The sequence below is a fragment of the Rhamphochromis sp. 'chilingali' genome, assembly GCF_963969265.1.
Source record: "Rhamphochromis sp. 'chilingali' genome assembly, chromosome: 21".
In the NCBI taxonomy this organism is placed as follows: Eukaryota; Metazoa; Chordata; class Actinopteri; order Cichliformes; family Cichlidae; genus Rhamphochromis; species Rhamphochromis sp. 'chilingali'.
The window spans coordinates 2066853-2077897 of NC_137949.1; the positions used below are offsets into that span (position 1 = coordinate 2066853).

Here is an 11045-nt window from a genome sequence, read left to right on the forward strand (position 1 = left end):
GCTCCCCGAAAGTCTCTACTGCCCCCTGGCGTCTGGCTCCAGTATGGCTCATAAACCCCGCCTCCTGTGTGGCCCACAGGGCCGGCCCTAGAATTTTGGTGGCCCTAAAGGAGATTTCATAAATAGCCCCAAAAGATTGACTGCTCATAACTAGATGAAGATGAACACACTTCATTCTTTTAAATGTAGGGTGGGAGAAATTACATGTGTACATGTGTAACCACACAACAAATGAATTTGTTTTCAACTTGTGCAAATTATCCAATAATATTAATATGTCAAAATATGATCTAAAGGATGCAATGACACATAGCTAGAAAGTTAATATTTAACATGGAAGAATTGGGGGCAGTTTAGACCTTTCATCGAGTTTGTGTTAAGATAAAGTAAATTAAAACACCACTTATAATTATTTCCAATATTGTGAGAAAACATCAGGTTCTTTGTAACCAAAAAAGCTAGCTATTATAAATGACATTGCAGTTTTACTTAATTTGAGAAGCAAACAGCAAGTAAAGCTTGTTCTAATAAAAAACACATTAGCTAAACTAAATAGAATTGTTACGTTTTAGCTGCTGTTTGCCAGGTGAAAATTACTGCGGCTACATTCTATTTAATTTGTTCAAAATGAAATGCTAACTCCAAGTTGCAAAACAACAACAAAAAAAATAAAAATGCACACATACACACACAAAAATTGGTAAGTAGCTAACAACCAAAGCTAACAATACAATCAAATAGGTTACTCGGTTATTAATTATGTTTACAGTTTGTCTTGAGCTGGCTAACAAGCTGAGGAAAAACAACCTGCCGTTCAGGTTAAAATGAACTGTGGCTATTTACTGTGAAATATGTTCAAACACAATAAATACAACATAGCTTCATCCTTAAGGTAATCACACATCTGTGCTGAGACGTAGCGTTATGATGGTACTGCTCCGATCTTACCCAACCATTAGCCCCAGAAGTCCTCTTGTATTGTCGTTACCTGACAGTATGAAGCTCCTTGAGGCAACTGTGGTTGTGATTTGGCGCAATATAAATAAAACTGAAAAGTCAGCAGATTCTCGGGATTTAAATTATCCTTATGTTCAGTATACACAAACATCTTTAACATGCTGGTTCAGATGCTTATCCCAGTGAAAATGCCTTTTTACTGTTAGTTTTAAATCAAAATGAAAGTTTAAACCAAGTATGACACATATGAACATCAAAAAAATAAATAAAGACAAGCGAATGATTCAGTTGAATATATGCTCCAGTGAGACATTAAGGTTCACTAAAACTATCGACGAATAAACAGTTCATATGTCAGCAGTGCTGAAAACATGTAGGAGCAGAACTTCAGATCCTGCAGTGTGTGAAACAGGGAAGGATGTTTCAGACCTAAGGGGTAAACTTTACATTTGTGATGATCCTGTTTGTGATTACAGGAGCTGCCCAAGGATTCAGACCTCAGCACCACCCAGTGACAAAGACAGATCATCTTATATGTTCACTCTTTGTAATAACTAACTGATGAAAAAAGTACAAACACTCCCCCCCCCCCCCCCCCCCCCCCCCCCCCCCCCGGTTTGGATCTTTAGCCATCAGAATTGTTGTCTTAAGGCCAAGAAAGATGCCAAGCAGATTTATTTTACCAAGTGGATCATCATGGCCTTGCCATATTGGTCCATTTGATTGACCTTGATTATAATTATGTATTTATTTTATTTTGCTACAAACGGGACAGACATGACTGGGGGATAGGACAGGGGGAAAGAATGAAAGAAAGAGAGGGAGAGAAAGAAAACCAGAGGGGAGAAGAGACGGTGAGAAGGGGGGAAGAAAGAAAAAAAACAAACAAAACACCTGGGTCACCTGTATGGAGAAAAAAAACAGAAGAGAAAGCAAACAACAAAGAGCAACATAATAAAAAAACAGCACCATCACAATAAACTAGCTAGCAGTAGATATCAGTAGATACTAAATAATAAACGATATTGTGCAGCACGCAAGATAGACAGCGCACAATGTGCTTTGAGGCAGCAGCCAAGAAAGCTGTAGTCCACGTCTGTGAATAGCCGTGTGTACACCTGTGTGCATACCTGTGTGGATCAGCATGCTTGTATTCCGAAGGTTTCTCCATGTAACGATCTGCTAGGGAGTGTGGGGGGGCCACAGCCCCGTCCTCCAGGGTATGAAGCAGGTATGGAGGAGATCCAAGCCCCCGACATCCAGAGGCCCCAGAGTATGAGGACCCGAGGAGGACCACCAAAGGGGGGGGAACCGTGCCACCCTCCTGGGAAGAGCTGAGTAGAGCCCCAAAGGAGAGGTCACCCAGCAGCTACGGAGCAGAGGTCAGAGGGGGTTGCAGTGGCGTGCCCGCAGGCTCTGCCGGCAGCTAGCTGTGCCAGAGAGGACCGAGCTACAGGCCCAGAGGCCGGAGGTCTGAGGGCACCCCACCCCCTGGAAGGAGCCCAGCCGGGCCACAGACCCCAGGCCCCGCCAATCGACACAGACGAACAGGCGCACGCGGACACAAACGTGCATTCCCACCCCATATGCACCACCAAATACTCGACACTCACCCAACGTGTAGACAGACACAAATAGACACTGCACAGACAGTCTCACTCCCCAAACATACTCTATATCCCAGGTCCAGGTACCCCCGCCCTCAGAGGGGCAAACCGCACCTAGACCCAGGAGATGTAACCCTTCTCTCTGGGGTGGAGGCAAGCGGACCAAAAGTACAAACACTTAAGTACCACATGATGTGCTGTCAGCGAAAGCTGCAGCTGTTTTCCTGATAAAGTCAAAGACAAAAAGCCAAAGGGATTAATCATCCATATAACTGTGTCACTGTATATCAGCAGAAACATGAATTCAGTTTGGTGTTTCACTAAACTACTGATCTCAGACCTGCACAGATTCTGCTTTTAACACTGAGTGTACTCAGCTGCATGAAGAGCACATGAGATAAAACCAGATGGAAGGTCAAACATCTTCACTTGTATGTTGAACTAAAAACGTCTGATCTGGAATTCTTTCACACTGCTTTGCTAATTGTCAGCTGTGTGTCAGGCTAGGACCCAAATGTAGGACTCAGAGACGGAAAACGTACAGCAGCAGCTTTATTGCTGGAGAAACAAGCTAAAAGTAAAATACATGAACACTAAAGAAATAAAAGGCGATCTAGAACTACAATCATACACAGACTAGACCTGACCTGACAACTAACACGGAGAACACGACACCAAACAGAGGGACACTGAGGACTTAAATACAGGCAGGATAACGATGAGGCTGGGGAACAGCTGAGAAGACAGCTGTTCCCCAGCCTCATCCTCTGACATAACAAGACAAAGAGGAAGCAAAACTGAATACAGTGAGTGCAGGACAAGGACTATCAAAATAAGACAGGAAGCACGACGAAGACGTAGATGAAGACACACAAGCTTAACACTGAGAACAGGGGAGAAACTAGCACAGGGACATTACTGTGTGGAGAGACGGAGAGGCAGCATGAAACACGCAGACACGAGAAACACAGGGAAGACACAGAGACAGACACTAGCCGCTAGAAACGTTTCAGCATTGTCTGGCAGAAATGAAGACGAAAATCTTCATTTTATCTCATTTTTCTTACTTTTATGTGTTTCAATGGTGTGCTCCTTTTGATGTTTAGGTTATTTATCTATCCTTGTCAGAGTCGGGGGGGGAGCCTATCCCAGCCCTCTCAGGGTGAGAGGCAGGGTACACCCTGGACAGGTTGCCAGTCTGTCCCAGGGCTATGGTATGGCTTGATTGTGTATGTGACAAATACAATTTCAATGGGAATTTGATTTGAGGTGTAGCAGCTTTACTATGAGCTCCTCTCAAATAGCTTAACTCCTGGCCTCTGCCTAACTAAGGGAGAGACTAGCCGCCCTTCAGTGAAAGCTAATTTCTGCTGCTTGTATCAATGATCTCAACTACCCAAGCTCACGATCCTACGTGAGGGTGGGGACTTTGATCGACTCGTAAACTGACAGCTTTGCTTTTACATTTAGCTCTCTCTTCACCACTACAGAAGGTCGCAGCATCTGCATCACTGCAACCATGGCCCCAGTCTGCCTGTCAATCTCCTACTCCCTTTACTCATGAACATGATCCCAGATACTTAAACTCCTCCAGCAACTTATCTGTGTGTGCACTCCATGCTCCGGGCTAAGGGGCATGGCCTTCAGACCTGGAGGTGCTAATTCTCATTCCCACCACTTCACACTTGGCCACTCACTGGTGTAAGCTGGAGGCTACCACCTGATGACACCAACAACATCATCTGCAAAAGCAGAGATGATTATGAAGCCACCAAATTCCGTCGTCACTTGGTTATGCATAGAAAGTATGTCCAGAACCATTATGAACAAAACTGGAGGCAAAGTTCTTCCAAAAAAGGAACTTTCCACATGTGAGGGAACGTGTTCTGAAGAAGCTGGCTCTACCTTTTTTATTTCATTTTTATAGCTTTTATTTTAATTTAAGTTTTCTAATATTCGTTTAGTTTGTTTAAAAGTAGGTTTTCTTTACAGGTATTTTGTTTTGAATTAAATTCATGAAATCCGCCCGACGACGCCTGACTGTTCTGACGTCACTCCACTTCCTGTCTCCACCCATTTGCAGCCATGATGGTAGGTTTCTCTGTCTCTTCTGTTTTTCTTGTGTTGTCTGCTCGGTGAGCTCGAGAGGTTCCACCGGCTGTTGTGTTGTGTTTGCGTTTGTGTTACGGTCGGTGTGCAACTAAACAAACAACCCTGTGCTCTTTGTCTTCGCAGCAGGAAGGGTTGGACGACGGACCCGACTTCCTCTCCGAGGAGGACCGGGGAGTGAGTGCTGTCCGTCTGCCTGTCTGTTTGTTCACCTTGTGTCTTTTCACCTGTGTGCCTGTGTGTTGGAGTTTGACGCTCTTCTGTGTTTGATTCAGCTAAATCAGCTGGGTAGCATTAGCTCGCTCATTTTTCTAGGGAAGTTAGCTGTCCAGGCTAACTTTAGCTTATTGCTAATGGGCAGTTAGCCTGTCAGCTGTGGTCAGACTGGTTCTCCAAGCCGCGAGTACAGATGATGACCCGGCTGCAGTCTTTGGGCTTAACCGAGAGCTAACGAGGCTAACGGTTACAGTGAAAGTTTAAATGGCAGCTAACGAACCACTGACTTAGTGAAGTTCATGTTGATGGTACGTGCTGCTAGCGCTGCTGTTTTACCATCAGCTGTCACATGACTGAAACGCTGCTCCGATTCTAATTGGATAATCCCTGTTATTCTCAACGAAGCTCGACGAGGGCAATTCAGTCCAAAATTCCACAATGTTGGATAAAGGTGTCCATGTTTCTGTAATTCTAGGAAACACGACACGGCTTTCATCATCACAGGGACCAGCAATCTAAAATCCAGACAGATGGACAAACAAAACCCCAAAGTCAACCTTAAATATAGTTTACTCAGTGCTCTTGACCTGACTTGGTAACCGAGCACTTTGCTTGTGGTTCAGGCTGAACTACCACTGCTGTCCCCCGAATCTAAATATTATCTTGTAAATAATTTAGGTGCTTTGTGTTCCATCTTTTCTTTCATCCTGACGTGTGTACAGAGCTGAAAGTACCCAGATGTCCAAAATACACATCCAGAGGTTTATTGTTGCTGCTTGTTGAGTAAAGAGCTGTGGTTTTATGGTAATATCGTTTAGTAAAGCTGGAAAATTATTTTTACAGGTTGTTTTACTCTGAAGCACATGTATACAGTTACATACACTAAATGATATTATAGAAGTCTTTTACAGAAGTGTCTGATTCATGTATCAGTCACAGCTTGATTTATAGATTTATTCCTAAGAACATGGTGTGCATGCAGGCTTTTCAGTATGTTGTGCTTTATGGACTTTAGAAAGAGGAAATTCAGGATCCCCTCTGAAAGATGGGACAAAGTAAAATGAGTCTTGAACCTGGCCTCAGTCAACAGACGATTTCTGTTGTACAAGAACAAACAAAAAGCAAGAAAAGTTGTGAATTTACTCCCATCTGAGCACCTTCAGTATATTTATGATGTAGCTGTTCTGTGAGGGCAGTAAGGTTCACACAGTCAGGAGATCCAAGTGTCTCAGACCTACATTCTGGTTTGTGGATAAGAAATAGAACAGAGATATATTATTAAGACACTGGTGTTATAGCTGGACTTCTATACTGTGTACTTGTGGTCCTTGTTAAAACCGTGGCAGCTGTCACACCTGTCAGAAAGGTGTGTGCTGTAGTTTTTGTAGCTCGAGTGTGTGATACTTGTCACTGTCTAATTATGTCATTCATTTATTGTTGCCAAGTGAAATTGAGGTGTCAGTCCAATAGCACACGATCGGATGGATGTGCAGTTACATGTTCTTTAATGCAGTGTCCCAGGATGTTTGTTGAACTGGGATGGCGACACAGCTGTATTTTTTGTTCCTTCTCCATATGAGGCCTCTTTTTCACGCTGCATAGTTGTTGTTGTTTTTCTTTAGTGATTCCGTTTCTTTACTTTAAACTGGGCCTCGATGCTGCGCCTCGGTTCATTGGTTTTAGCTCTTGCCCCTTTTGGGTGAGACTACTTTTCAAACATCTGGTAGGTAGATCCTCTCTGCTCCAGCTGTGTGCTGAGACCATGGCATATGCATGCAAAGTAATCAGTAGAACTAACTTCTGAACAAACAAAGTTCTGTACTGTGACACAGTACGATGTAGGTGAAGAGTACACTGTAACTGACAGCTGGCTTTCGTTGTGTGTCTGTACTGCTCACTGCGTTGTTGGACACACGGTCTCTGTCCTCCTGCAGCCACGTGCAGTCAACGTGGACCTTCAAACAGATGCCATGCTGCAGGTTGACATCTCTGATGCCCTGAGTGAGCGAGACAAGGTCAAATTTACCGTTCACACCAAGGTGAGACTGACTGCTGTCAGATACGCTGACAGACCTGAACCTGCACACTGCTGATGTGCTTCCTTTTTGCACAGAGCACGCTTCCCAACTTTAAGCAGAACGAGTTCTCGGTGGTCCGACAGCATGAAGAGTTCATCTGGCTGCATGACTCCTTTGTGGAAAATGAAGAATACGCAGGATACATCGTAAGAGCAGCATGCACAGAGGACTTCACTTCACCCATAGTCACCATTCTAAGACGTAGAATAACGTTAAGCTAAGTCGTCACTTTAAATAAGCCCACGTTTTATCCTGTGTCTCATTAATGAGATGTAGAAAGACAGCTTTAGTCTTGAGCCATTACACACACACACACACACTCTTTTGGGGGAGGTTCTTGTGTTTTGGGGTTTTTATGGTCAAGCCACTTGACCTTAACCTCTATCGAGCATTCAAGTATAAAAAGGCACCACAATTACACAGAAACGGAGACACACACACTGAAACACACTCACTTATAGGCTGGCACTTCCAGAGCCTGGACTTTCAAATTAAGATAACCTTTATTAGTCCCACATGTGGGAAATTTGTTTTGTTACAGTGCAAAGTTAAGAAAAAACATACTGTAGTAGGATTAGATAATAAGAATATGAATAAGATACTGCACACAATAGAATAAATATATATACAACAGAATAAAATACAATATTGTCAGAAAAGGAGGATTGCTGAGTATTGCTGAAATAATTGAAGCAGTGTGGCAGCATCTGGACATACAGCGAAACAGAAACATCCAGAAAAGAACAGGAATGCCTTCAAGTTGCCCAGAGAGCTATTCCTGACGGCTACTTAAAGGAAGGAACGTTTGCCTAAGACATTCCAGGCTGTGTTGAATAAAGGCCGTCATACCAAGCTTGTTGAATTGCACAGGCTGTTTTTTTTCTTATTTATTATATTTTAATTTCTGTTTCCACGTGTTCGAATCGCTCTGCTTGCTTCCAATATTTCTATCAGAATATAAATAAATGAGGCTCAAGTTTGAAAAGAACAAGTAAACAGACACAGGCAAGACGCACAATAGTTCTTACCCAAGAAAGGTTTCTATTTGTAGGCAGAGCAAAAGAGAAAAGGCCCAGGACGTTAGTAAGAGGGTTCCTAGTCTTAACCTGCCAAATTCTGTTAAATTTAGTTATCTGACAGTGACAGATTTAACATCTGCCTGTACAAGTATCTGAACGACATATTTCAGTATCTGGAAACTGATGGACCAGCTTACATCACCACTAGCAAAAGAGCAGACAGGCACGTGCAACCGAGTTATCAAACCTGCATCAGAGGCCAGAAAGAGTGTGAGCTGGCTTCAGTGTAGAGCCGTATGCGTGTTGTTGTTTCAGATCCCCCCAGCACCTCCAAGACCAGACTTTGATGCATCCAGAGAGAAGCTGCAGAAGCTGGGCGAGGGCGAGGGATCCATGACTAAAGAGGAGTTCACAAAGATGAAGCAGGAGCTCGAGGCGTGAGTGAGCACAGACAGCAGTTGTTGTCCCCATAGTTGTTTGACGTGCTGGATTAATCACCACATCGCCCCTTTTTGTGTTGTTGCACAGAGAGTACCTTGCCATCTTTAAGAAAACCGTAGCCATGCATGAGGTCTTCTTATGTCGTGTGGCGGCTCATCCTGTGCTCAGGAAAGACCTCAATTTCCATGTCTTCCTGGAGTATAACCAGGATGTAAGTATCACACCGGATTCATTTCATTTTTAGGATTTCTGAGCAGCTCGAAGAGCCAGTCGTCAGTCAGCACAGGACCTCGTGGTGCTCCTAGGAATAACAAGCAGGTCGACAGAAAACGGAGGTGTTCTATACCTGCTAACTCTGTGTTGTTCATCTTTCTTTTCTTTTTCATGTCTTGTTGCCAAAAGCTGAGTGTACGAGGGAAGAACAAGAAGGAGAAACTGGAAGATTTCTTTAAAAATGTGGTGAAGTCGGCAGATGGTGTCTTGGTGGCTGGAGTCAAGGTGAAGACCCAGGAACTAGTTTCCACCTCAATCAAATGTGGTTTCCATGTTTTCTCTTTATTGATAGTTGCTGTTTTTGCGCCTGTAGGATGTGGATGATTTCTTTGAGCACGAGAAGACGTTTCTGTTGGAATATCACAACAGAGTCAAGGATGCTTCAGCCAAGTCTGACAGAATGATCCGATCACACAAAAGTAAGAATCTTTTAAATCCGTTTTTCTTTTGTAAGTGATGTTTGTGTCTGTGGCATGAGCTGAAAGGTCAGGTTCAGGGCTTGTGTTAGAGTCTCGAGTAATTCATTGAACAGAGACTTGGAGTTTTATATAAAGGAAAACTGTGTGACGCTGATGTCCACGTATTTGTTTTCTGTTTAGATGCTGCTGATGACATCAACAGAATTGCCTCATCTCTCTACACATTAGGAACACAGGACTCCACAGACCTCTGCAAGTATGAACAAATGTTGTCTTTGAACTTGACCTGGAGCTGCCTTCATGTGATGATTTTTGCTAACACTTGTATTTGGTCCTGAGCAGAGCCAGGTTGTAAACATACCTGCATCACATCTGTCTTGTTCTTTTGTTCCCTTTTTCTTCCTTAAGGTTCTTCCTCAAAGTGTCAGAGTTGTTCGAGAAAACTCGGGTATGTCTGATCAAATTTGGAGTTTGCCTTGTTATCTTATTACCCCAGTAACTCTAATGTTGGGACCATGTTTGGGGGGTTTTTTAAACAGAAAATTGAAGCTCGCATTGCAGCAGATGAAGACCTGAAGCTGGCCGACCTGCTGAAATATTATTTGAGGGAGTCACAGGCTGCAAAGGTCTGATTGACAGTTGAAGTCACCAGTTAAAAAACTGGCTTTGTTAAATATTGCAGTTTATGTGATGATGTCTCCCCTCGCAGGATCTCTTGTACCGGAGGAGTCGGGCTTTGGTCGACTATGAGAACGCTAACAAGGCTCTAGATAAGGCTCGGGCCAAAAACAGAGATGTTCTGCAGGCTGAGACCAGTCAGCAGCTTTGCTGCCACAAGTTTGAGAAAATCTCAGAGTCTGCCAAGCAAGGTCATTTTTTGTTCTTCCTATGTCAGCGTACAGGTGAAGGAGTGTTGGATGTGTGTGCGGTCTGCTTTCACAGTGCATTCTTCTCCAAACAGAGCTCATAGACTTTAAGACAAGGCGAGTGGCAGCCTTCAGGAAGAACCTGGTGGAGCTGGCCGAGCTTGAGCTCAAACACGCCAAGGTACTGAGTATACAGAGAAACCAGCCGTTAAAAGAGCATTTCAGCTGTTCAGGAGTGTCTGATCTCATTATGTGAGGTGGCTGTAGTGTAGGAGAGGAGCAGGCTGCCTTCTTAATTGAAAGGTTGGCTGGCCTCTCCAGTCTGCATCCTTGTAGTATTAAGCACTTCATAAGAACCAGTCCATTTACCTATTACCGTGTCTCACCTGCAGGGGAACCTCCAGCTGCTGCAGGGCTGTCTGGGCATCCTGAAAGGAAACACTTAACTGTTTGATACTGCATACATCCAGCTGGATGCCCCCTGGCTTCTGTCCCGCCCATTTCCAGCTGGACAATCCCGTCACATGGGTGAAACCTGCAAGGACAGAAAACCGACGCCAAGATAACTGGACCTGGAGACAAATAGAAAGAGTCTGAAATAAAAAAGACAGGAAGTCTGTTGTCATCATCACTAACAAGACAGTCTTTTTTTTGTTTTTGTTTAATGCCCTGAGTCCTGTTCATCATCTTCCTCTTTCTCAAGCAGCATAAGTATTGGTCCTACTGTTCTTTTGCCTGATTTGCAGCGCCTGTACTGGCCCTACTGAGCCACCATAACCAGCAGAGTAAGACTGCTCCCTCAGAGGTCCTAATAAATTAGCTGTTTCTGTGGTTTCAGTCTGATTCTGCTATAACTGGATATGATTGGACATTCTGTACTTTTTGTAAATTTGTGAAGTTAAATAAACCAGATTCAGTCTAAAATTGTCACCTTTTCAAAACGTAAATAAAGATTTTAGGTCAAAAGAGAAACAAGTGAATGTGACTCCTAGGAGGGGATACTGACCCGGTCTGCTGCATCTGTACTCACGGGTCCAAGTTTGTCTCTGCTGGTGACCAA

The 11045-nt window shown here is 43.7% G+C and overlaps 1 protein-coding gene across 1 annotated transcript; it reads left to right on the plus strand.

The window, feature by feature from the left end:
- Positions 1 to 4575: 4575 nt before the first annotated feature.
- On the plus strand, positions 4576 to 11045 carry snx6 (sorting nexin 6). Its single transcript, XM_080870958.1, has 14 exons — positions 4576 to 4655; positions 4800 to 4850; positions 6824 to 6928; positions 7003 to 7113; positions 8302 to 8423; positions 8515 to 8638; positions 8830 to 8925; positions 9014 to 9119; positions 9300 to 9375; positions 9528 to 9567; positions 9659 to 9745; positions 9829 to 9988; positions 10081 to 10166; positions 10378 to 11045. The coding sequence occupies exons 1-14, from the start codon at positions 4650 to 4652 to the stop codon at positions 10429 to 10431; spliced, it is 1224 nt and encodes a 407-aa protein (XP_080727084.1). The 5' UTR covers positions 4576 to 4649; the 3' UTR covers positions 10432 to 11045.

What these genes read in the sequence shown, in the direction of transcription:
- snx6 (XM_080870958.1), top strand. An exon ending in TCTTGGTGGCTGGAGTCAAG is followed by an intron (nt 8,926 to 9,013) that starts GTGAAGACCCAG and finishes TTGCGCCTGTAG; the next exon opens with GATGTGGATGATTTCTTTGA. An exon ending in TTGAGCTCAAACACGCCAAG is followed by an intron (nt 10,167 to 10,377) that starts GTACTGAGTATA and finishes TCTCACCTGCAG; the next exon opens with GGGAACCTCCAGCTGCTGCA.